This window comes from Crassostrea angulata, chromosome 8 (genome assembly GCF_025612915.1).
Source record: "Crassostrea angulata isolate pt1a10 chromosome 8, ASM2561291v2, whole genome shotgun sequence".
Lineage (NCBI taxonomy): Eukaryota > Metazoa > Mollusca > Bivalvia > Ostreida > Ostreidae > Magallana > Magallana angulata.
Genome location: NC_069118.1, coordinates 28,745,358 through 28,771,168, shown reverse-complemented (window position 1 = coordinate 28,771,168; position 25,811 = coordinate 28,745,358). Strand labels below are relative to the sequence as shown.

General features: G+C 32.6%; 4 protein-coding genes across 6 annotated transcripts in view; 3 read left to right on the top strand and 1 right to left on the bottom strand.

Annotated features, from left to right (window-relative positions):
* Nucleotides 1-8,384, bottom strand: part of LOC128158558 (GRIP1-associated protein 1-like) — a 33,040-nt gene extending 24,656 nt beyond the window's left edge. The window contains exons 1-13 of the mRNA XM_052821437.1: nucleotides 8,320-8,384; nucleotides 8,083-8,149; nucleotides 6,734-6,795; nucleotides 6,595-6,621; nucleotides 5,557-5,664; nucleotides 2,681-2,837; nucleotides 2,230-2,295; nucleotides 1,941-2,011; nucleotides 1,736-1,815; nucleotides 1,582-1,629; nucleotides 1,263-1,362; nucleotides 804-881; nucleotides 110-244 (exon numbers count right to left, since the gene is read on the bottom strand). Of these exons, the coding sequence (XP_052677397.1) occupies nucleotides 110-244; nucleotides 804-881; nucleotides 1,263-1,362; nucleotides 1,582-1,629; nucleotides 1,736-1,815; nucleotides 1,941-2,011; nucleotides 2,230-2,295; nucleotides 2,681-2,837; nucleotides 5,557-5,664; nucleotides 6,595-6,621; nucleotides 6,734-6,795; nucleotides 8,083-8,149; nucleotides 8,320-8,361 (1,041 nt within the window). The 5' untranslated portion in view covers nucleotides 8,362-8,384. The remainder of the gene's footprint in view (nucleotides 1-109; nucleotides 245-803; nucleotides 882-1,262; nucleotides 1,363-1,581; nucleotides 1,630-1,735; nucleotides 1,816-1,940; nucleotides 2,012-2,229; nucleotides 2,296-2,680; nucleotides 2,838-5,556; nucleotides 5,665-6,594; nucleotides 6,622-6,733; nucleotides 6,796-8,082; nucleotides 8,150-8,319) is intronic.
* A 973-nt stretch (nucleotides 8,385-9,357) lies between these two features.
* On the top strand, nucleotides 9,358-10,993 carry LOC128158565 (leucine-rich repeat-containing protein 40-like). Its single transcript, XM_052821443.1, has 2 exons — nucleotides 9,358-9,402; nucleotides 9,601-10,993. Exons 1-2 carry the CDS (start codon nucleotides 9,397-9,399, stop codon nucleotides 10,954-10,956), a joined length of 1,362 nt encoding a protein of 453 aa, XP_052677403.1. The 5' UTR covers nucleotides 9,358-9,396; the 3' UTR covers nucleotides 10,957-10,993.
* A 1,695-nt stretch (nucleotides 10,994-12,688) lies between these two features.
* Nucleotides 12,689-13,823, top strand: LOC128158566 (leucine-rich repeat and IQ domain-containing protein 4-like). The gene is made up of 2 exons (XM_052821444.1): nucleotides 12,689-12,731; nucleotides 12,836-13,823. The coding sequence occupies exons 1-2, from the start codon at nucleotides 12,726-12,728 to the stop codon at nucleotides 13,727-13,729; spliced, it is 900 nt and encodes a 299-aa protein (XP_052677404.1). The 5' UTR covers nucleotides 12,689-12,725; the 3' UTR covers nucleotides 13,730-13,823.
* Nucleotides 13,824-16,385: 2,562 nt separating this feature from the next.
* LOC128158568 (uncharacterized) lies at nucleotides 16,386-23,290 on the top strand. 3 transcript variants are annotated; one of them, XM_052821447.1, is made up of 5 exons: nucleotides 16,386-16,709; nucleotides 19,817-20,021; nucleotides 21,134-21,359; nucleotides 21,626-21,736; nucleotides 21,995-23,290. In XM_052821447.1, exons 2-5 carry the CDS (start codon nucleotides 19,905-19,907, stop codon nucleotides 22,405-22,407), a joined length of 867 nt encoding a protein of 288 aa, XP_052677407.1. In that variant the 5' UTR covers nucleotides 16,386-16,709; nucleotides 19,817-19,904; the 3' UTR covers nucleotides 22,408-23,290. The 3 variants fall into 3 exon arrangements, with proteins under 3 accessions (XP_052677407.1, XP_052677408.1, XP_052677409.1); XM_052821448.1 differs by lacking the exon at nucleotides 16,386-16,709 and adding an exon at nucleotides 18,648-18,786; XM_052821449.1 differs by lacking the exon at nucleotides 16,386-16,709 and adding an exon at nucleotides 19,640-19,663.
* Nucleotides 23,291-25,811: the final 2,521 nt, after the last annotated feature.

Sequence of the window (25,811 nt, the reverse complement as noted above, 5' to 3'; positions counted from 1 at the left end):
TTTTTTCCTGGCCACTTAACTATACAAGTTTTTTTTATCTCTCCTGGCCCCTAGACAATTATAAACGATTCTCTCTCTCTCTCTCTCTCTCTCTCTCTCTCTCTCTGACCTGTAGCTGCACGGAGAGGTCATCCCTGGCCTGGGTCAGACCCAGCACCTGCCCCTGGAGCTGCTGTATCTGCTGCTGTAGTCTGTCTGTCTGTTCCTTCACATGCTGACTCTCCACAATATTAGCTGCACTCACCTACCCAACACAAATAAAAAAAAAATCATATTCACCAGTGCTAGAGTATATTAATACACTGTGATTCATTAACATTTGTGGACTTATATTTTCAGTTTTCAGTGAGAATTTTAGCTTCAAGAAATGGCCAATGATCCTGTCAATACAATAAGTTATATGATATTGCACTTCAATGAACATTTAATATCAAGGATCAACTGAACAATGAAATCCAAGAATATTGGTAGTGAACGAATTTTGATGAAACTACAGCATACAAGTTATATACCATGTACAATGTATATATCGTAGAAGGAATAGGGACATTTTATGAACAAATCATTGGTGTGATAAATTATGAAAAGTACAGTTGAATACATAAAATGTTCATCATCAGATATACATTAAAGGAAATTGCAAATTGATCTTCATTTAACCTAACACCATTTAAAGATGCATTAAGATAATCATCAACCTTTACTCTAATGAATTTGCAAACACACACACAAAAATGAGTGAGAAAGACATAAAAGGTAAGATTTTTTTTTAAAGAGGTGAGACCACCTATTCTTGTACAGACCTGTTGCTGTAGAGAGGCAATGGTCTGTTCCGATTGGGTTCTCTGTTTACCCACTTCCTCTTCTAGCTCCACCATGGACTGAAATCATTACAGGAAATACAATTTATCTACCATCCACCAAAATACTGTGGATTTCTAATAAATCACAAGGAATCAATATCCAAGATTAATTGCAAGAAGCACACCTTGCAGATATTTAAAATCTTGCTTTGATTTTTCTGATAGGTGTGAACTATATGAAACTATGGTAAAATATTCCCCCATTTACATTTCAATATTCTCATGATCTGTTGCAAACTGCAGAATTGCAAAAAGAAATACTTGCCAACAATAAGGATGAACATTATTATAATTTGTGTTGATAATTTTGCTCTTGACTTTTCTCTAGTCTTTGCTGTAATTTACATATTTGTTCTGAACAGTACATACTTATTCTAATGTAATAGAGATGATTTATACCTTTTTACTTTTCTCTAATTCCTGCTGGAGTTTATTTATCTGTTCGGTATAGTATTTTTGGTCCCTGTCTCTTGCACCTTGGAGATCTTCCAATTTCTTACTGTAAATTAAATACGAAATCATCCAGTGTAAATGTAAAAGAAAAATCAATTCTAAATCAGGAATAGTAAAGTTATATACCGTGTCTTGAAAACATCATCCTTTATTTATCTTTGCCAAATCTCTTCACTATGAATTCGCTGGAGACAATTTTTTAATACTAGATAACATCAGGATGTAAGTTAACTTTAAAATTATTTTCTTACTGAAAAATATTTACCTATACTCAGTGAATACACCCTCTTTTTCAGCATGTAGTTGCAAGTAACTGAAAATATACAAAACAAAATCAAAATCAAATTTCCCTTTGAAATATCAAAAAAAAAGTTTCATGCATGTTATTTTCAGTAGAATTTTACAAGTCTTGGAGTTACCTCTCTTGCTTTTTCTTCAGTTTGTCTGCACTTTTTTCAACCTCTTCCTCTAAGCCCTGGATTTTTTCTTTCAAGGATTTCTACAAGACAAACCATTTCTTTATACAAAAGGAATCCTCATATTGTTAGAGAACTAGCTTCTAAATTTATCTGTAAATTTTATTCAAAGATTACATCTTGCAAGTCTTTTAATAATAGTAACTACCTCCATGGTAGAGAGTTGTTCCTGTAATAACTTATTCTCCTCTTTCTCTGTGGCCAGACTCAGACTTAACTCTAGCAAATAAAAAAAAAAAATCATAACTCTGAAACAGTATTCCACTCTACTGGCATTCACTAAACACACACATGAGCCTAAAATTTTCTAAATTCAATTTTTCATTTATAATAACATAACAAAAGCAGCTCAAAGAAATTACTCATTAAAGACATAATCATACCCATGAATAGAGTAATCAGACTGTATATTTAATGTTTGATAGCAAAGCTTATACCATTAACATTGGGGGCTCCATCAGTAGTATCCTTTGCTTCATCACCCTCACCCTTCTCCCCGGAATCTGTTGGAGGAAAATGTGCATGTAATTACAGTATTTTAAAATATTGTGATTAAATTACATTAATGCAAACATTAATGCAAAAAAACCACATCATCTTAGATTTGTTGGAAGTTGTATTTGAACAATTTTATTTCATAAATTTACAAAATAGTTTTACAACTATGGTTTTTAATTTGTCTTTTGTTGTATATCTACATGTACATGATTGTATCTACGTTGTTTATTTTAAAAAATAACGAAAAAGGCAAAAGGAGATTAAATTACATGTACAATATGATTTACAATTTCCTTCAAATGTGTTTTCTAATTAATTTATTCTAATACTCAATACAATACATTTTTGTTTTGCTGCTAAATTTTGTAATTTGTTATCAAATATGTATACCTGAACATTTTTTCTGCAGGGCTGCATTTTCAGCCTGTAGCCGCCTGATCTGACCCTCAAGCTCTGCCCGGTCATTTTGTTTCCCAGAATCCTCTAAGGGTCTATTCTCTTTTAGAGCTGTGATTTCTTTCTCGTAATTCTCATTGGCTGAAATAACCTGAAAAAATAAATATCATGAAGTTCCATTACACCATATTTTAAGAGCTGCCAAGTAAATAACCATAACGCAAAGAAGCATTTATCTATTTTTAAAGTATCAAATTTGCAAAATTGTCAACTTGAAGATCTCAGTCTTTTTGTCAATTCTTTTCTAATAGCTTAAAGAGGATATTGCAATGTGGAATCTCTCTCTCTCTCTTTCTCTCTCTCTCTCTCCCCTTCTCTCTCTCTCTCTCTCTCTCTCTCTCTCTCTCTCTCTCTCTCTCTCTCTCTCTCTCTCTCTCTCTGACTGGACCCTAGCTGTGGTAAGCACTGCCACTGCATGCAGCACTGATACCTATGAGTCAATCAAAACATCGGGTCAGCCACCAAGACTGAGAAACAACAAAGTCTCAAATACTCAGCCACATGAATCATAAAAGTGAAGTAGGATACACTAAGACCTAAACAACATCCTGAGTCTGCCTCTAAGTGGGATTTCTATTTTGGTCACCAACTTTCATTCTTAATGTTTTTAGGCAAGCTAGAATGAGTTTATAAATATATACATAACATAAATCATTTTCCCTGGTCTTATTTGATGAAGTTGGATGTTTTTAAAAAAGCAATATTACATGTACATGCAAGAATGAAAAGTACTACACTTTGAAGCATATGAAAGCAATGAAAAGAATTTAAGATTATGAATAATTTTCTTTTCTCTTCCCATGTTTGTTGACATGTTGAGAGTAGTGTCTGCAGTCATGAAGAGTAAAACAGTGCAATGTATTGTGCAAATCTGTGTCACCATAGCCATATTAAACTTAAAGAATATGAGCTGTATTTTTTAGAATTTTATTATGCTGCAAAAACCTGCTAGTATGATAAGTCTAATGTAACTTAAACTTTTATGATAGATAAGATTTGAAAAAGTCATTAAGTTCTGCCAGAGGAAAGATTTCTATTATAAGGAATATATAGCAGATCAATTTTTGTACAGGACGACAAAAATTCACTTTTGCTCAAATAAAGGCTTCTAACCGGCCTTTTCCACAAAAATACAGCTAACAGAAATTAAAAAGCTTCGATATTTTTTGTCATTTTAGTTGAAAATAACATTTTTGTAAACAAAATTTCAACATGAAAATTGCAGCTCATATTGCTTTAACCTTTCAAGAGTCTAAATACACATTTGACCTGCAGTTTATTATTTACATTTCAGTTCCCTGTTAAAGTACAATAATGTGTACTTTACTTTTATAACTTTCATTTACACATGCAAAAACATGGGTCTTTAAAATACTTGTGAGAATACTGTATACTTATCTTATTTACCACAGCAAAAACATCATCATGTAATACATGTATTGAATACATGTATTACATGATGATGTTTTTCCTGTGGTAAAGAAGATCAGTAAATGTTGTGTAAATGTATTTGCATGTAACTTGGAATGGGTTTCCATGTATTTAAAATATGTAACATAATTACAGACATAAGCCTCAACAGATTCGCTGTGAACCAATAGATAAGGGACTATATAATTTTCAAAATAACACTTGAACAAATAGTCTATACTGCTATACTGTTTCTGGATGTTCAGTAAAAATCTTGAACACCTAGTTTATTTCCTGTGGAGAGCTCCAATCTTATTAAAATTAGATTCTTCACGCTCTTGTACTTGATATGTCGCTGTTTTAATTAGATTGTGGAAAGCTCCTGCATGTTCACTACCAATCTTTGAAGACCAAAATCACTTACAGTGGAGAGTTCCTTCTATTGAACAACATCAATTTAAGGTACCTCACTACACCTTGAAATAGTTTCTCAAATCAGCAGAAATTTACTTGATTACGATAGAAAGAATGTTGGATAAGAATTATATATATCAAAGAGGCGAGAAAATGTACAATTTTAGATAAAAAATGATATTTTCAAAAATGTCATTCAGTAAACATGAACAAAAGCCCCAGGTGGATTCGAACTCATGACCTGCGATTCACAAGCCTGATACTTTAACCACTAGCTGAGCTATGACGATATACATCTGAATCGATTGATACAAACAGATTAACAAAACATTTAAATCGCCATTTCGTGACGTAGTGTCTTAAAAAGTATAAGTCTCGGTGTAGTGAAGTACCTTAATGCCCATTTAACTTTACACTGTGGAGACACTGGAGAGTTCTTGTAAGTTCATCAACAACCCAGTGAACCTGGTTCACGTACTGTTGAGAGAACTTGAATGTTTATGAATAACACCTCAATCGTTTACTGTGGAGAGTTTCTGCATGTTCATCAACAACAATCTTAAACACCCCATTTGTTTACTGTGGAGAATTTCTGTATGTTCAACAACAACAACCCTTGAACACGGATAGCACGTTCATCAATAATCATGAACACCTGGTTCACTTACCGTTGAGAGCTCCTGCATGTTCATCAATAACTACGAACACCTAGTTCACTTACGGTTGAGAGCTCCTGCATGTTCATCAATAACTACGAACACCTAGTTCACTTAAGGTTGAGAGCACCTGCATGTTCATCAATAACTACGAACACCTAGTTCACTTAAGGTTGAGAGCTCCTGCATGTTCATCAATAACTACGAACACCTAGTTCACTTAAGGTTGAGAGCTCCTGCATGTTCATCAATAACTACGAACACCTAGTTCACTTATGGTTGAGAGCTTCTGCATGTTCATCAATAACCATGAACACCTAGTTCACTTACAGTTGAGAGCTCCTGCATGAGGGTCTGGTTCTGGAGCCTGAACTCCTCCTCCTGACTGTGGAGTTTCCTCTGAAGCTGGTCATTCTCCTGGATCAGTAACTCGACTTCCTGGTGAAAAAATGTAATCAAGTAAATTTATTTTCATAGAACCCTTTCAAAATTTTCTTTTAAGAAGAATATGCCATAAGATAGATTGATAAACCATTGTTCAACCTCGAGCTCTTTATGAACATCCATGATGTAAATAAGCCCTTTAACAAAATGTTAGGCAATCTCCCTTTTTTAAAACATAGTACATTTGTATATAAATCAGCCGTTTTACAAAATTTTACACAACCTCACTTTTTAAAAGATTACTATTCAATATCAATAATCAGAGCACTAGAAGCCAAACATCTTTTATTACATGTATGTTTTATAATAAAGGTAATTTGGAGCAATTTTTTAAAAATATTAACATAATTTACACATTCTGAATTTAATAACTAAGCCATATATATGAATAAAAGATGCACGAGAAACCTCATTATATAACAAATCCTGTTATAATTGTATGCTGTAAACCAGCTTTTTTTGGCATGCGAAAAATTTTCGAGAGGTTTGCAAGGGCAACATCGTCATGAATACTACGGTATTTCTTGCGATGTTGTAACAGCAAGGCTAAGGACTTTAATATAAAAACTAGTTTTTGTGAACCAGTTTATCCCAAGTAAATCACAAAATGAACTTGTCATGAATAAAAGTTTACAGTTACTGTATTTAAATGACATGGTATCTGAATACTGTAAAGGCAGAAATATTCGTTGAGAAATTAATTTCGTTGTAAATTTTCAACTCGAGTATCAATGAATACAAAGAGACGAAATCAAATGCCAACAAAATTTCATTTGGTTTAAAAACGACGAAATTGTAACCCAACAAAAATATGTGCTTCAATCTACAGTATATTCAAAAACAGTGCAAGTAATTTGACTTTAAATGTGTGCTTATATCAGTAATTCAGAGAGATATTTGCATCATCACTTCCTATATACATACTTTGGCCTTCTTGCTTTTCTGAATGGCCTGAAAAAAATAAAAAAGATTTAGTAAGTAAAAGATTATTCTATAATCTTGTGATTCATTTATTAAAAAATTTAACTTAATATGTTTGTAAAACAGAATTCTCAAATCAGACCTTGTTTGCTTTCTGTAACTCTTTGTCCAAGGTTTCAGTCCTGTCTCTCAATAATTGGTTTTCTATATGAATATAAGACATGAACAAAATTGATACATCCAATTTAATGTATGTTTATATACATGAAGGTAAAATTTTATTATATAAATCCTCAAATGGAAACTGGACATGTGCTATTCATTGTGAAGGTATCAGGTTCATTCACACTAATGTACCTTTTCCCAGAGTATGTTCTGCCCATGATAGATACTGATTTTCTTAAGGGATGAAAAATAACTTGTTAGATAATAGATCTCTGACTATCCAAGTTTTGTATAATGTGAGGTCATTTGAATACTGTAGACGTACTTTTGTCCGCGTGGTATTAATTTACGCTATGAACGCGGGCACAAATTTTCTGCGGAATTTTTCCCCAGTGTACTTAAAGTGCATTTTGGAATGAAATTTTGAAATTGCATTACATGAATAAGGATAATCGGAAGTTACTACATTATATAACACTTGCATATACGTGTACCCAATGTTTATCGTTTTTATCTATGCAAACTGTCAAACAAATTTGTATTGAGAATTCACATAATAAATAATTTAATCTCCTAAAGATTTGAATTTTCCGTAAATTTACTTGCATGAAATTTAAACTTCTCCCAGCTTGAGATAACGGCACGTGTCTGACAACAAATAGCCCCAAGCGGGTCTGTCTTTCAATGACCCAATTAACTACCCGCTAAGACCCGTGTTTTTACTGCAATTTTTAGATCCCTTTGTGCTCTGACTTTTAAATGATAAAACTGATCAACTCATAATTTAAACTACATGTGAACCCATAAATTGATAGTTAATTAAAGATGTGGTGTTTCACAAGACGATTTAAGCGAGCATCGTAACATTTTATCGGCTAACTAATGACTACCGATCAGTGCACATCTGATAATCACTGTTCACTGTGAACCATCCTTACAATTTAAGTCCAAAGTTGGACAAATTCTAGGTAATAAAAATCGCTCAGAACTAAATTTAATAACTATTATTCAAATAATTTCTTTTCATTCAAAGAATCCGCGTAAATTTTTACCCTGCGGATTAAATTGATATTGTGATTCCGCGGAATTATGACCCCGTGGAAAAAAATACGTCTACAGTATTTGATGCATGTTGTTTCAGATGGGAGTGAAAAGGCCCTGGCCTTGATTTTTAAAGCAAGTAACGTCGAAGAGGAATTTTTCCAAAAGTTTGTTTTGAATGTATAACATTTAATACTGTAATGATTGTTGTGTCTTCTGTACATGTAGTTTACTCAAGCAGTCAAAAACTAGATTTAAAAAAACTAAGATTTTATATAAACATACCTCTTTCTTGCTTTTTACATTGTCCATCAAGTTCATAATTAGTTGTTCTTAGTTCCAACAATTGAATCTGTGAAGAAAATCAAATTTGACAGTTGGAGGAAATTCGAGTAAAATCTCTATACCCTTCAGCTACACACAAACACCAAAGGCACGCCAACCAATGTTGTGCGGACGATTACATAACCTTCGTTTATGCTATTCAATATATAGATATAGCAAAACATTTTGAAATTATACCTGCATTCGATGAAATTCATCTTCGGAAAGGGAGGAAGACATTGTTTTTCTTACATCCTTTGACCTTATTAATAAAAACCGAGAAATCCGAAAGAAATTGTTGTTAACCCGTTCGTAGAAATAACCATACGTTTTAAATCCAAATGTTTTTTCTTGAGGAGTGAAAACTTTTGATTTATGGCATTAAGTTTTGGGTTATTTAAAAAAAAAATAATCTGCATTAAGTCAAGATAGTAACGCACATGAATCATTACGTCACAGTGTAGAGAGCTGGAAAGGGGGAGGGATTCTGAGGTTTAGCTTAATGCACATTCTCCAAAAACAGATATTGAAATCCTCTTTTCCGACCCCATGAGATAAGGATCCTCTCGAAATCCTCAGTGGACAAAATGCTCAGAGCGCAACTATACCTTACTATTAATATTAAAATTTGAATTACGACAAAAATTTAGATTCTAAATTCATATTGATCTATTATATAAAATATGTCTTTTTCTTTTTTTTTCAAAATTCAACACTAGTTTAATTAATGATTTAATTTATATGTATGTACTAAGGTTCGTTTACTGCATTGTTATAACAGAGAAGTTACACAGTAAAAAGGAATTACCGGTACACATTTGTTTGATTGCATGCACTTAACTTGATTTCTAACCGAGTAGGAACCCCCGAGACAGACTTGACATTTTACATGTACTCATTTTGTAGGAGTACGTGAAAATAAAAGGGGGAACTTTATTTTTAAGATTATGATAAATGATGTACCGTTAAATTACCACGCCCTCCCACTATGGATTAATTTAATTTTTCATGACAAACTTTGTGTTGGGCTTGTCAAGATTTTGGGAAAAGTATCTTCTGCTGATAATAAAAATGTTCTTGTATGACATTATATTCAATTGATTCAATAACGATCGATGTGTCGATCTTCTACTTCAAATTTCTACGCGACAAAATATGTAAATGTAGAGTTGGACCTTATTGTAGGACAAGCAAGATTGCAAGAATTCAATGTTGGTCGAGATAAAGATAGAGCATTCGTATGTAAAAGTAAATATATGTAGGTCACTTTAGAATATGAAGGTATATTCTCTCTCTCTGTCTGTCTGTCTCTCTCTCTCTCTCTCTCTCTCTCTCTCTCTCTCTCTCTCTCTCTCTCTCTCTCTCTCCTTGAGATTTATTTAAGCAATAGATGTACAGAGAATATGAAATATGAAATACATGTATATGTTATATGTATACTATGTTGTTAAACAATATATATTGAAATTAATATTACAGGCACATCCGGTACCCATCTACGCATACGTTCTCCTTCCGCTCCTCATTTCCTGTTTTGCTTGTCCGTTCCCGCCACCATGTCAATGTTCCTTCAGGTACCCAAACGCTCTCTGTGTTGGTCTAAATCTAACATCGATTCCAAAAATCTTCCCGACCCCTTACGGCGGATGGGGTGTGAATTTTCTGGACAACAGATTGAGGCATATACCTGCAAATGCATTTGAAGGAATCAAGTTGCAAATGTTGGTACTAAGTGAAAATGTAATTGAAACGATTGATGACCAAGCCTTCAGTGGGAGTGAAAACTCGATTACTGATTTAGAGATAGTGGGAAATAAACTGACGTCATTGCCGACAGCTTTTGGCAAGCTTCAGAACCTACAGGCACTATCATTATCCAAAAACCCTCTGCGCGATTTTGATCAGGAAATCATGAAAAACATTTCGAAATTATTAACCTATATTGATTTTGGATCACGTGAGCTCCGACAATGGCCAACCGGAATGAAGTATCTCACAAAGTTATCCATGCTCGTCATCACAAATACATCCTTTGATAGTCTTCCAGGCGACGCTTTCTCTTCGTTTAAGGCCTCTTTGCAATATCTTGAAATCAACAATACACCTTTGAAAACGCTTCATTATTCTTCGATGAATAAACTTTACCATCTCCAGGAACTGAAACTTAATGGAAACACTAATCTAACCGCAGAGGCAATAAATGATTCGACGAAGCCTGATGGGCTACCGGGTCTTGTACAAGTCACCTTCCAAAACAATGGTTTGACAACGCTTCCAGACGTTTTCCAGAACGCCAGCCAACTCTACAGCATTACTGTTTTAGACGAGCCTATTGTGTCTTTGGATGACAACTTGTTCACATCAAACTTCAGCAGCGAGTTCCAGTCTCTTACCATGAATAACACCAAACTGTCCCATGTTCCAAAGTGTGTCTCCAAAGTAAATAGTATTACTGGGCTTCAAATAACAAACAGTAACATTTCATCCATAAATGAAAACGATTTTTTTGGCATGATGAATCTTCTCAACTTGGACTTGTCAGGTAATCCAATTTGGAATGTTTCGGACGATGCTTTTCGAAAGAACAATGCACTGAAGTATTTGCATTTTGGGAACACAAGGTTGCAAGATATACCTCGAAGTATTCAAAACCTGAAATCTCCGAAATATCTGAGTTTATCAGGTTGTCCCATTGTGTGTAGCTGTGACAATCTTGGATGGATCAAGAATTGGAAAACTAGACCAGAAAGTCTACAAATAGATGGCAAGTGCATCAATATCAAAATGGACTTGATGGAGTATATAAAAAATGAAATTCCAAAATGCATCGATTAATTAATGAAATTAGAAAACAGTTAATAAATATTACGGTCGGGAAAGTTTTCTTCTTTTATACTATTAGCAAATGCAAGACGCAAATGTAAATTTACCATCTGGTAGCACGTATAGCCAAAGTTTGCCTTATTTAAGGAATAAAAAAAAATTCTTTGAGTATTATGAGGTCATCAAATTGGATACGTTCGAGGGTTATCAAATCCAATAAAGTCTAAAAGGCTTTATGATATATATAGTTTTGATCGTGCTCAAGCATATTTGATCACCTCATAATATTTAAAGAATTATTACTTGTTACTTATATTTATATTATTACCAGCAATTGTCCGATTACATAATCAATTGCAAATTAGTAATTGATGACATGTATTGGAACTTGTATTACACAATCGATTCGTAGTGTTATCACAGACAAAGACACTGAAAAATGTAAATGTTAAAGTATAAAATCACAAAAAGTAAGCAGAGAGAAGCACATGCGTAAAATGAACAAATCAAAACTAAATGCAGCTCTGATATATTCAATTTGTTTAAAAGGGTCGAGGTGTTAAAATATAGTATGTGAATCGATAAAACATCTAAATAATTGAAAGGAAATAAATCTTTTGGTTTCCGCGAAATGGAATTCAAATTAAAGAGAACCAAAATCATTATAACGGTATATTATATCTAATTTTCCAATTTAATTTTTCTAATATAATTTTTTTTAATTGGGAAAATAAATAGATATTGATTGTGTCGTTGTACTGAATGCAAGTACATGTATGTATAGTGAACTAAAAACACAAGCAGTTTTATCATTCTTCTTGTTATCTTGTTAAGAATTTTCAGTGGATATAATTCTTGTATATATATAAAAATGCAATGCAAAACTTACTCGTATAAAAGTACCACAGTGACTGTCTTTGTTGTATTCTTATTACAGACAGAAAGAAGAGAACTGCAAACAAGTTGTTTTTACTTAAAAATGTACATATGAATATAAAATTATAATTTTTACACTATTCAGAGTATATCAGTGTTAAATGTGTAAAATTTAGATACTAGTATTAAGCTATACATTTTGCAAATAATTGGATTTGCCCTTTTCTGTATATAGTAAATAAGAGTCACTTATAGAATTTTTGAGAAAATAAGCTGATATTGCGAATCAAAGATTAAAAACCTCTTCTCCAATGTCTTTAATAGACTAATATTGAATAAATTTGTTAACTTTTTCTTTTTTCTGAATACCGGTATTTAGACCTTTTTAAATTATAATGACACAATCTGAAGTTATAACATATACATTTTACAGAAATAACAACTCCTCCTTTTTTTTGTAATTAAAAATAGTGTTCGCATTGTCTACAGTTCGACCTGTTCTTCATAGTTATTACATAAGAGGAAATAAAGGTCATATTCGAATCCAGAATACAAAAAAAAAAACTTTGTGGCATGCATATCAAAATGAGCTATTCCTGCATGTTTCGGGGCCCTATTTTAAAAACGTTTTATCTTTTCCCATGTCTGTAAATTAAAGGTTAAATTATACTCATTCAAACATAGGAAACAGTGCTATTTCTCAAAATACACACACAAACACCTCCAATCTGACTACCAACCAGGCCATTTTTATATGCCACAAAACGTTAAAGAGGGCTAAAAGTAATAGATTGTAAGAATCTAATGTGTTGATAGAGATAAGGAAAGTCAGGCAATTCGTATGCATTACAATCTTAACTACTGTACTATCAAAGCAAAGGTGTCAAGCTTTCGTCCACTGGATAATGAAGGTTTCTTTCTCTTTTCTTCTTTCTCTCTCTCTTTCTCTCTCTCTCATAAAATTTAAATTTACATGTAGCAATATTATTGCACTGTACTGTGATTTATATTTCAGGCACTTGCGGTATCAATCTTTGTTCTTCTTTCGTTCATCATTTCCTGTTTGTCTTGTCCGTTCCTGCCACCATGTGAATGCGACTCCAAATCTTCAACCGTGTACTGTAGAAATCTAAATCTAACCTCAATTCCGAAAATTATGCCGACAAACGGTTCATGGACAGTATTTTTGAATAACAATAGATTAAGGCAAATACCTGGAAATGTATTTATGGGGATAAAGTTGCATATGTTGGTACTAGATAATAATGAAATAGAAACGATTGGCGATCAAGCCTTCATTGGGAGTGAAAAATCGATAATCTTTCTAGACATGGTGGGAAATAAATTGACGTCACTGCCAACAGCCATTGGCAAGCTTCAAAATATAATGTCGCTCTCTGTATCTGGAAACCCGTTGCCTGATTTAGATAACGAGATCATGAAGAACGTTTCGAAATCTTTGCTATTTATAGATTTTGGATCACGTGATCTCCAAGCATGGCCAACCAGTTTGAAATGTCTCACAAAATTAGCCTCGATAGACATTTCAGGTGTGTCCTTTATTAGTCTGCCAGAAGACGTTTTCTCTCCGTACAAGGACTCTTTGCAACATCTTGGAATCCACGACACGAATTTGACAAGACTTCCTTCTTCGATGAATGAACTTCACAATCTCCAGGATCTGAAACTAGATGGAAATACCAATCTTACCGCGGAAGCGATACAGAAGTCAATGCCTGAAGGTCTACCGGGTCTTATAGAGGTCACTTTCCAAAACAATGGACTTACAAAGCTTCCAGAAATTCTCCTGAACGCCAGCCATCTTTACAGCGTCACAGTTTTGGACGAACCTGTCGTGTCGTTTGGTGAAAACTTGTTCACATCAAACTTCAGCGACAGTTATAAATAACACCAAATTGTCCCATGTTCCAAAGTGTGTCTCGAAAGTGAATAGCATTACACAACTTCAAATAACCAGCAGTAATATTTCATCCATACACGAAGACGATTTTTATGGCATGAAAAATCTTAATATCCTTGACTTGTCCGAAAATCCTCTTTGGAATATCTCGGACAGTGCTTTCATGAAGAACAATGCGTTAAGGTATGTAAAATTTGTTGGGACGAAATTGGAAATTATACCTCGAAGTATTCAAAATCTGAAGTCTCCTCAGTATCTGGACTTATCAAGGTGTCCCATCCTGTGTAGCTGTGATAATCTTGGATGGATCAAGAATTGGAAGAGTAGACCTAGTTATTTTCAAATAGCCGGAGAGTGCAACAATCTCAAAATGAACTTGATGGCGTATATTAATAATGAAATTCAAAAATGCATCGGGCATGATTAATTAATTGAGAATAAATAAAGGAAACAATTTTAGAAGAAAAAAAGCATATACTTTACAAATTCAAAAAAGGGCTCTATAGATCAGATGGTATAAAGCCCAACTCGGTCATATAAAAGAGTAAATAACAATACAAAAACAAAAAGCACGTTGAAAGAACAACAATTGAAATGAACTAAAACACTTCTATATGCAATTGTAAAATATTTTTCTAAAACGGCCGAGATGTGTAAATATTGGATGTGAATGGTAAAATATAGAAACATTTCATGTGCAAACAACTGTAAATGGTTCTGAGTTTTGGAATTTCGTCCATTTCAAAATCGCATAACAAAGCTTCTCACGATGATTGTAATTTACGTATATTACGCCAATACTCATGTTGGTAATGCTGAACTTTCTTTACAAATTAATAGAACTACAGGGTACTAAATATCAAGAGTTGCTTTCATTTATATTTTCATAGCTATTAGAATATATCAGAGTTTGGGAAGAATGCATTACATTAATGTGTTACTCCTCAATGAATAATCAGTAATATAAAATGTAGTCACGGAAAATAATTTTGAATGAATTAAATATGAATTTATTTACTATGATTTAATATATTTCGATGTATAGGATAATTATCAATATTGATATATCGCAATGCAATAATCAATATAATTTTGACCTTGTAAACAATTCAGTCGGAAGCAAATTGAAAAGCAAAGGGCTAAACTTATAAGAAATCTTGACAAAGCAAAAAAAAAGTCTCTAGCCCTAAGCCCACCCCCCTCTTTCCCCGGTTCCGACGCCTATGAAATTAACAAAAGATTTTTTGAAGATCATGCTGAAACATTATAAAAAAACGTGTGATTTTAACATTTGCAAACATTTTTAAAAAAATGATACCAATTTAATTATCAATAGCGAAAGCGTTCATGAAAACGAGTTTGTATTATTATATTAGTAAACATTAACATGAATATATGTGCTTATGCGAAGAAATTTAAGATTATATTGTTTTCACCTAATCAACATTTTTCTTTTTATTGAAGAGAAAAATATATAACCCATTTTTTTTAAGCTTCAATATTCGATAGACTGCAAATACATCGGCCATAAAAGATAAATTTTGAAACAATTTCAAATATCTATTTGATACACATCATATTTTGTATAGGCAAATATATTTTTCATGCATGTGTACAAAACGTATTGATTTTAACAATGACTATAATTAAAAGTTTTTCAAGAATATGTACTTGTGCCTGATTTAGTGACAATTAAAAATTGTGAAATACAAGTGTCTGGCTGTCTATCTCAAGTACACTTTAGAAAATGGAGTATATAGGCAGTGTCTTTTTTAAACAATCATGCATTTTTATTATCAGTTTTTGGCAGAAATTATATCTTCTATTCTCCATTCCATTTTTTTTAAGTGAAAGGATTACCGAAAATCTTAAAATTTTTATATGATCGCATGAATCATTGAGGTTCGAAAAACTTTAAGACCAATTATTTGAATAAAGTCATGTAAATATCAGCACGAATCTTAGAGGACAATACGTCTTAGACGTCTTATCACCAATAACATTACAAATATTCTTGTCAGATATGGAGATAAGAATACGAGGAAAATACAACAAGAAAACCCCACAACCACGGAGATCTGATATCATAGATTCTTTTATTTAAAAGAGCCCCCCCCCCCTCCAATATAAAATTAATTGTATTGTTCAAGTTTGCGAAAGTTTGGGTAAGATAAACGGCGTGATTCATTTAGGAAAGAAACAATGCATGATCGAGTAGAGCCAGTGCTCCTTTAAGTTTCTTCCTCAGAATGAGACAATCTGATAGTATCAGCCGTAGTCTGTCCACAGATCTATGATCTAATCTGTAAACGACCAATCGAATAATTACACAGACAAAAAGACAACAAAAATGTGAAACATTGTCACCACGACCCACTATATACAAAGCCCACTCCAGCGAGCGGAGACCCCGGCACTGTGTCATTCATCGTATAAATGATGACAGTGAGTCAATCAGGTGTAAAACGTGTTTATATAGATTATTTAAGGAAGGATTCCATTCAAAGTCAAGACTTCAAAGACTCATATTTGATCTGAATTTAAAAACTATGAACTTTTTAATAATGAAGATCAAGTGGCGATTACAGTATACATTTAAATATCCGTACCCCCAGGTCATATTAGTAGTAATCCTGTCCTTCCTTCTATAGGTCACAATATACTTTTTCTTAGTATGAGTTTCGTTCGCGTTCTTCTTAACCGCTAAATCCGGAAACGAATCTCCACCGTTTTTTGAGTGTGTAAGGCGGTCCTTGCACTATAAGTATTATATAAAGTTCCTCGACCCCCTTAATTTTGCGTCAGTTATCGAATTATTTGCACATCTTAAGTATACTATAGTTAAATGCTGCGAGGGTTTGGAGGTGTATATATAGACATATTTAATGAATGAATGACAATTGCGTTTTTAATGCATACCTGTCAAGAGCTTTAAGTGGATAGTAGCTATTTTCGTCTTATGTACAAGGTAAGGAAAAATGGTTACTTTTAATATTATGATTTAATGTACTTGAATGACATTATGTTGTTCTAAAAGAGAAGAAAATGTCTGGCATTTAATTTTAATTACCTACTTTTTGATACTGAGAAATGTTTGGTACACTGAATCTGTAATAATTTAACATGATTGGAATGTATTTTGATATAAGTATTTGTAATGAGCATCTATCGTATTCGAATCATTAATCAGGGACTAACTGGTCATTTTTAAGTCATAGGAAACAATATAGAGTACTTGATATACTATATCTTTCACAAATATTCAATTTTAACGGCCATTTGGTGTTGATTGATAATTTCTCATGTATAGTTTACGAAATTATATTTAGAAGAGAAAATCTGTATGTTCGATGAATTTGTATTAAGAAGAAGACTCTGAATTAAAGTTAAAAAAAACCCAGAATGATATTTTCAGATATTTTTGAAGGACATAAAAATTTAAAAAAAACCCCCTGATTTAAGTAGTTCAAACACATCCGAATCAAAATTAAAAACATCAATGGGTTCAGTCATGAAGTAAACGTGAGGCATTGCTCTACATTTCAATCTTTCATACAACCCTCTCTGTGTGTGAAATAAAATATAAACTTTGTAATATAATCATTTCAATAGCTATTTACTAGTGGAATTTCTAGAGCAGAGAGAAAGAGGGCAATTAAAAGCGAATTTTGCACTTTGATACGTGTACAGTCGACACTGTATTAATTATGTACCACCAAACTGCATTAAATGTATAAAGCTTTGCTGATGTTTTTCACTCCCAGAAATAAGTTTCTAGCTACTCCAGAGCATGCAGTTGATAAATTTTATTGCACAAAGTTTCGCGGAATGCGTTGCTAATTTTAACAAAAATCAATGGAAAACCTGTAGAGAATATGCGTTTGCTTATCTAAAGCAGTCAGACTGGAAATTTAATAAAAATCTTGAGGGAGAAAGTTTTCAATTACGATAAAACCTCCCGATGATGGGTTTATCATGAAATTCATAAGTCATCTCTTTCATTATTGGCTTCTCTTCTATTTCTGTGCCTATTAAACGGACTGAATTGAAGACTGACAGCTAATTAGATGCCACATCTCTCTCTCTCTCTCTCTCTCTCTCTCTCTCCTGACCGGGGGGAGCAAAATTAAAAATTTCAGTAAACTCTCTATAGAAATAGAGGTACAAGGATGAACAAAATCCAACGAAGTCGTATCTGGTACTGAGTATATAAGTGTCGATACGAGACACTAGTTCTAAATCAGGTCAAGTTAAGTATAATTGTTTACATTTACATGTTCTTATGAATACTTAAATTATATATATATATATATATATATATATATATATATATATATATATATATATATATATATATATATATATATATATATATATATATATATATATATACTAGTTTCCTACATAACTAAATACTCGTACAAATGATTGGACCAACTCTATGCAACTTGTTTAAAATCTGCTTCGGATAATGATTGTGTCTACTCTTCTCAAACAAATGCAAGAGAGTAGGGAAAAAAAATAAAAGGTGCATGTACAATTGCACGCAATTTATAAATGAAGGGATCACAACTTGGATAATGTACTCTCCTTTCGACTCAAGTTAAAAACTTCAATTGCGAACGCCTAATTTAATCAAAAGATTCGCCCCTCCTTTGGCAAATTGGATACAGGAGGTGATACATCATCTGGAACTAGCTTTTTCACCTCTTGAACGCATGTACAAACGTCCATTGTAAGTTAATTCATACCAATTCATCTCTGGATTTCTCTTTCCCTCCCAAACATTTCCCCTTGACCACCAAATGACCGTGTAATTGATGTGCATAATTAGAGAGCATTTCCTCAGCGTCTTCTATTGACGATAGACCATAAATTTCACCGGGATGGATATGTGTATATATGTGGGCAGCCCTATATTTATTTGGGGGGAAAAGGTAAAGAATGAGATAGATCATGCCTTCTAGGTGTGGGGTTATTAGAATGTTAAGATACTCCGCCTTTTCCGGACCAAATCATTACTTGATCGATCACAACACTTTTTGGTTTGTACATTTTTTTTCTCAATAGCATTATTACTAGTTTTAGTTGTTTAATAAGAATTAGTATTTTTGATAAGCTAGCACTTATCTTGATTAATTGATGAGAAGTATCATTTTGTTTCATTTTTAAATAATTATGGTTCGGACAACCAATGTAGATGTCAATTGGATTTCATTGTTGGGCAGAGAAGTTGATTATTTGAAAATAGTTGGTCGGGGTGCATTAAATTTTGATAAACAACTTAAGTTTGTGAGAATTTTCGAAATTACAACATGACCTGATTTTAACTGTTTTGACGGAAAAGGGTGTTACAGAAATAATTATATGAAATACTCGTGTTTCTTCATTGAATAACTAAAATTCCATTTTGTCCTTTACTAATGACGTTAATGCAAAATATTATTCAATTTTCTTTGTTGATGTTGTGAAACAACGTTAATACATTTTCATAATACACTTATTATTTCATGATATGAATACTTAGGCTAAAGTCTTAGGTATAGGGAAAGTTTTAAATTTAACCTTTACAATTAAGTATTAATGGATTAAAATATAAAAAGCCGGAACAAAGCCCCAGTCATGATTACCAGGTGGTTAGGAGTTTTAAAGAATTCAATTTAAAGTTCATTTGTAATACGTTGCATAAACAAACAAATATACACCATGTCCAAATAAAATATTTTACGTATTTATAAATCGTGCTTTAAAAAGATATTTAAAAAAAAACCCACACACTTTGATCTGTAACCGTCTTGATCAATGGTAAAAGATGATTTAAAAGTAATAAAATTGATTTTAAAACCACGTTGCGAATTACCTAGTTTTTACTTTTAATAAAACATAAATTGGGATTGAACAGACGGCGGCGTGATATATCGGGTAGTTAAAACTTAATTTTGGGAAAGAATGACGTCAACTATTTTTTGAAAATTTTAAGTGTATTGTATTACGTTTGATCGGAAACATTAAAGAGTGTTTACCGATCTCTTATGACTTTATATCATCCTTTAAAAATCTCTTTTTTCCAATCAGAGAGTGTAATAGTGAGCGACCCCAAGCGGAATTTCCCCTACAACACAGGAAGTGTTTCCACTCAGCAGACGATTGACGAATTGACGAGATGCAGACGACAGTATTGTGCGATAAGAGTGACGGTCGAGTCACGTGCTTCAGGAAACTCCACATCAAAGAGTGTGGACTGGCCCACAGGAATCCCAAACGTTTTGTCGCCCTAGAAGTGAGTATAACCGAATTTCAACTTCAAGCTTTTAAAAGAAAGGACTTGTAAATTATGTACTTAAGACCTCATATAACACTAGATTGGTCAACGCTACTTCCTATTTTGTTGCTATAAAAAAAAATCCCCCTTAAATTTGAATAAATACAATACTTAAAATATAATATAACTTAAGAATTGATAAAATTTACTTTCTAATTTGCTTGTCATATTTTCTTCCTCCAAACATCGAAATATTTAAAGGTTATACAATCAAACACTGTAATAAAATATTTATTATTTTACATAGTAAAAAAATTATAAAAGATAAATGAATGTATGCTGTAACGACAGCAGGAAACATCCAATGACATTGCACATTCTTTTTGAAACACGATCTTTTTAAAAGTGCTTGCTCTTTTACATATGAAACTCAATTTAATTAAGAAGTATCACGTCCTCTTATTTTTCCATACAATCATGGTACATTGTCATTTTGGTTTAAGTTTCAATTCATGTATTTAACGTCGTAATGAAAAACTGTAGCATATATACGTCTTCAGTTCTTCTCAAATTAATTGAAGTGACAAGAATGAGAGATAAAAACGTATACCAAACCCCTGAACTATTATGTACGTATTGATAAATGATATACCTTTTTTGCTAGGACACGCAAAAGTTTTTTTTAACGATGAAACACGATACCCAGATTAAGATGTAATGGATGATAATGTACATCTTAACATAATATAACATTAAATCATTGTAACAAGAAAAGCAGGAAGGGAAATAATTACCTTACACTCCAATTTTAGCACCAGACCTCACTTAATTTTTTTAAAAACGATTTGTTTAGCTATTAACCGTGATATTTAATAAGGAAAAGTTCCATAAGTTTTAGCGTTAAAATCTAAGTGTTTGCCTATATTTTTATACAAAGCTCTTTTTATAAAGGAGATTTATATAGTGTAAATATGGCCACGTCCATGCAACCCTTTTAACAACGGAAAATATCCAGTTAAAAACCCATCAAAATAAGTTCTTCGCAAAAAATATCAATCAATGATCCATTAGGTTTTTTTCCATAAGTGAAGGTTTTTAATTGGTCACACTATCAATTTTCTCTCATACAGTTTGGTCGCCCCATTCTATACCTACCATGGGCCATCTTTTGGGCGCTCTATCATTGTGTGTGGATCGCGCTGGAGGCTTACTGGTGGTCCTTGAAGACCCACCGAGCACCACTGGAGTGGCTACTAAAACTGACCAACGTTGGATACATCCTTTTGACAGCGGTGGCAGTTACGGAATGCATAAATGCTGTTTATACCTACTGTTTTCATACTTCGAAAGAACTAGGTAGGTCATGAAGATTTTAATGTAAAAATCGTTCTTTAACCGATCAAGGCAACATTATATAAATAGTGCCTGTTTGGGAGGGTAACAGTTGAAATTGACACCCCGAGGAAACCATTGTCAACCGACGCGAAGCGCATGGAGATCTAGCTTTAATATAATAACTTCTAGTGGTGGAAAATCGTAATCACTATCTTAAATTAGCACTAAGATAATAAGTTATGTTTAGCGATATCTTTGTTCATTTTTTTTTTGGTTTATCTCTTTAGAAACGAAGACAGGCATGCCCTGGTATTATAAACTGTCATGGGTTCTACACAATATGTCGCACACCACGGCATTGTTAATCGCATTGTCATATTGGACCATCCTCGCAGGACGTAAGTATATTTGGTTATCCATTGTGTGTATGCACAGGTTTCATCCGACAATGAACAGTACTTCCATGTATATGTGTACACTTTACTGTGATTTGTTTGGCATGTAGCATTTCATATTTCTATCTTTAATTTTCATAAAATCAAATTTATTAAAATTATAATATATATTTCTATCAATAAAAGATGAAAGCTGACGCATGATGGAAACATTATCATGATAAATAATATAATGTAATACATTCATTGCTTTTATTACAGATTATACAATCAAAATATGGACCATCAATAAACATGGGGTGAATCTACTGTATACTCTTCTAGTCGTGATCTTGACCACAAAACCAATCAAATTTCAACACGTGTACATTCCAATGGCATTCAGTTTTGTCTACGTCTTATTTACATGGATATATTTTCTTGCCACAGACGAACTTATATATTCGTTTCTAAATTGGAATAAGCCAGGGAAATCCATTCTCCTCACCTTTCTCTTTGTATTCGTCTGTACGCCTTTGGCCCATTTCTTCTTCTTTGGACTCTATAAACTAAAACAATACATAAAGCAATCTTGTTCATCGAAGAGAGATTTGGAATCTACAGAAAACAGAGACAAGGAATCAAAGGAAGAAATGTTAAATCACGAGAAAACCAATTTGAAAGAAACGCCCTGATTGTAATGGAGAGATATCATCACAGTGGCGGAACTACCGTGATCACTTGAATCTAAGAAAACACAACAGTTTATTGATTACGGGCAGATCGAGTCGATGAAAATTGCAAATTTTCTAAAAGTAGACCACTTTCCATGTAACTTTGTTACTTAGATCTAAAGTGAGGATACACAACAATACACAAGAATTTCTTTGTTTTTCAAGATTTTTTGACTTGTCTTTATAATTCTATTTTATGACTTTTATGACAAGTTATCCGGCGCATGTGCATGCATGTAGACGGCGTAATCATTTATGTTACAAAATCAGTTTCTTTATTCTGTGAATATTGTATCATTTACCGTACAAAAGTCTAGTACATACCTGTACATGTCTATGGTTTGAACGCATATGTGTATATATATATATATATATATATATATATATATATATATATATATATATATATATATATATATATATATATACACTATGCGGCGGTAGACATATAAATGTAAATGTTGAACGTTGTATGTGTAATACTAGGTTGTGATCAGTATTTCAATGCATATATCGATTGCTTTCAGACAATTTAGTTGTCTAATTGCATGTTGTATATTTAATATGTGCAATAGCTTTGAAAAGCGCCTCTGCAATATTGATAAACACCTTCTATTGATATTTATTTTATTTATTTTTATATACAAAGTTTTCACGACATAACAATTAATGATGTCTTATATTTATTGACAATTGTAAGAGAATTACTTTGTATGAAGATGTACTTGTACTAGTATGTTAAATTGTACGATGGATATAAATTTATATGTACATGAATTGTTGATTCAACACATATGAATAGAATAATTGAGAGAAATAAATCAAAATTACCGAATGAATTTCATTTTATGTGATATATACTTAAATGTAAATCAATGAACTGTTGGATGATATAATACACTCAACTTGGGCGTCTTTCAAAATAAAATCCCTCCCTTTATGAAACGGTAGCTTAAAAATAAACCGATATGTGAATGGAACACCCTTGATAGTATGACTAAATCGCTTCTCAGAACTTTAATTGGTAATATTCGAAAACGCCCATTTAATACAGAACTTCCTGTCATGACTTTTATTCTTTTTCTTATAGAATACACCTACAACAAACGTTCAATTTGAATTTAATGGTTTATCGTCAAGACGAATGCATTCATAATACAATTAACGCAAATACAAGCCCCCAGAATATTTCTCACACCTAACAAATCAATAAAGGTTGTTCTCTGTTATTTATATTTGCAAATCACAGGTGTAGTTACACATGAAATATGAGTGGAAAAAATATTACTCATTAAGAATTACTACATAAAATTCTGGAAAGATATATCGACGTCATTTGTAATGGAACGATCTTAGCTCTTTAAAGTATTTTTAATGGTTGAGCAAAGAAGTAGGACATAAAATTTGAATAATACACTGCATTTAAAATCACCCCAGACCGCCCCCGCTCTCAAAACAAAAATAACCCAAGAAATAATAATAAAATGGAAAGAAAACCAAAACAAACAAACCACACACACACAAACAAACGGGCAGATAAGAAATATTAAGACATCGGTCGATTAATGCAAGAGAAATGCCACTACCACAACATTGACTCCATCCTATGTATATACCATATACCGGCGGCGGGGGGGGGGGGGTATTACATTTTATTTACTATGTACTCATAGCTTACATCAGGAAACATTTTGCAGTTCTTATTTTAAAATATTTTCGCATTGAAAAAATGTCAAATGTTAAGATACTCTTTTCAATGAATTTCAGAATTCAAACATTTACATACTAGTAAGCAAAATTAGATCAAAACGTTTTTGAAAAAATATAAATATTTTATTTTTCTATGAATCGATATGCTAAATTTATCAATTAATTTGTTTCAATGTTGATTGATTAAATCAAGATTGTTCTTTTTAAACAATGAAAGGATGAGTGTTCATCTAAAAATATCATAATTTTTTTATAACAATGTTATCATTTGCTATCATTGTTATCTTAAACAGTTGATATTGTCTATTCCAGGTAATACCCCGATATCAAACTGATAAGATCAAATATCTATTAATTGTCCATTGTTACAAGTTGGGTTTCAGTATTAGTTTCTCTGATTGTTTGTTTTGTTTTCTGTATCGTTTTTTTGGTCACTGATAATTACCTACCTTATTAATTAATTGACCCATTTTATTACAGCACGACACATAAACTTGAGGCGTATATTATAATTATATACACGCAAGCATATATCTCTAGGTTAACGGATAAGTATTAATTATGAAGACTTCGATTGAAGAAACCTTTATACATGGACAAGTATCACTGCGAGCCCTATCAAATAATTTCTGTAAATTCACATTTCAAAGGGATGATGGACGCATTGTTCATTAAAAGTGATATTTTGGACAGAAGAAATTAATCAGCATTATTAGTTGTGTTGGTATACATACCTATGTGGCGGCATGCTTATAATAAGATGTTGGTTCATCGTCAGGTCAGTGAGATACAGTTGTATGGTATAGGTAAAGAATAAGCAGATTTTATCTCACGTAAGTACTAAAAATACTAATAACAACCGAAAGTGAAAACTGTTACAATCGAACAATATTATCCAAAGAGATTCAGTTCCTTTGGGGTGAGGGGTGGGGTGGGGGTGGAGGTGGAGGTGTGGTGGGACGGGGTTATTCTTTTTATTTGGGGGGGGGGGGGTTCAAATTGAACATGTATGTCAACATTCTAATGGGTTTTTTTCCTTTAGAAAAATTGGTTTAAAAGAATCAATATCAACTTCTCCAAATAAAATTAAGTTTTATTTCTGTCATATTTTAAGCTCAACGTACCGGTAATTATCATTACTTAACGAACGACAAGATCCTCACAGAAATTCATCATAATTAACTAAAGGTTTTCACCTTGTTTTAACCCATGATAAAATGCGTATATCATTTAGAGTTAAATTTGATTTATAGTCAAAGAAATATTTCTTTATCGGATAATGTCATTTACATGTATGATTTTTTTTTTTTGCGCCTCGCCTAGGTTATATTGATTACATATAAATACATGTAATAATAGATCCGTGTTATGAATAAAGGTCCATTGCAGGCCATATTGGTGAAGCCAAATACGCGGGCAATAATTATAAGGTAAGAAGTAACGTAAAAGAATAAAAGTTAATTTTAAAGTATGTTTTTACATTCACAATTAAGACATTTTTATGCTTGAATTTTTAATTCTGTTTGTTTTTTGCTGTAGCTTTTATCATTATCATTTGGTTTTATTTATCTTTTGGATGGAGAGGGGTTGGTGTACAGTTTCGGGGGGGGGGGGGGTCTCAGGGAATGCAGAGAATGTATTTTTGAAAAGAACAA

Bases quoted from the DNA above. Each gene is read 5' to 3' on its own strand.
- LOC128158568 (XM_052821447.1), top strand. From the start codon at position 19,905: ATGCAGACGACAGTATTGTGCGATAAGAGTGACGGTCGAGTCACGTGC. The intron at 21,360-21,625 runs GTAGGTCATGAA...TTATCTCTTTAG, and splicing joins TCATACTTCGAAAGAACTAG to AAACGAAGACAGGCATGCCC. The intron at 21,737-21,994 runs GTAAGTATATTT...CTTTTATTACAG, and splicing joins TTGGACCATCCTCGCAGGAC to ATTATACAATCAAAATATGG.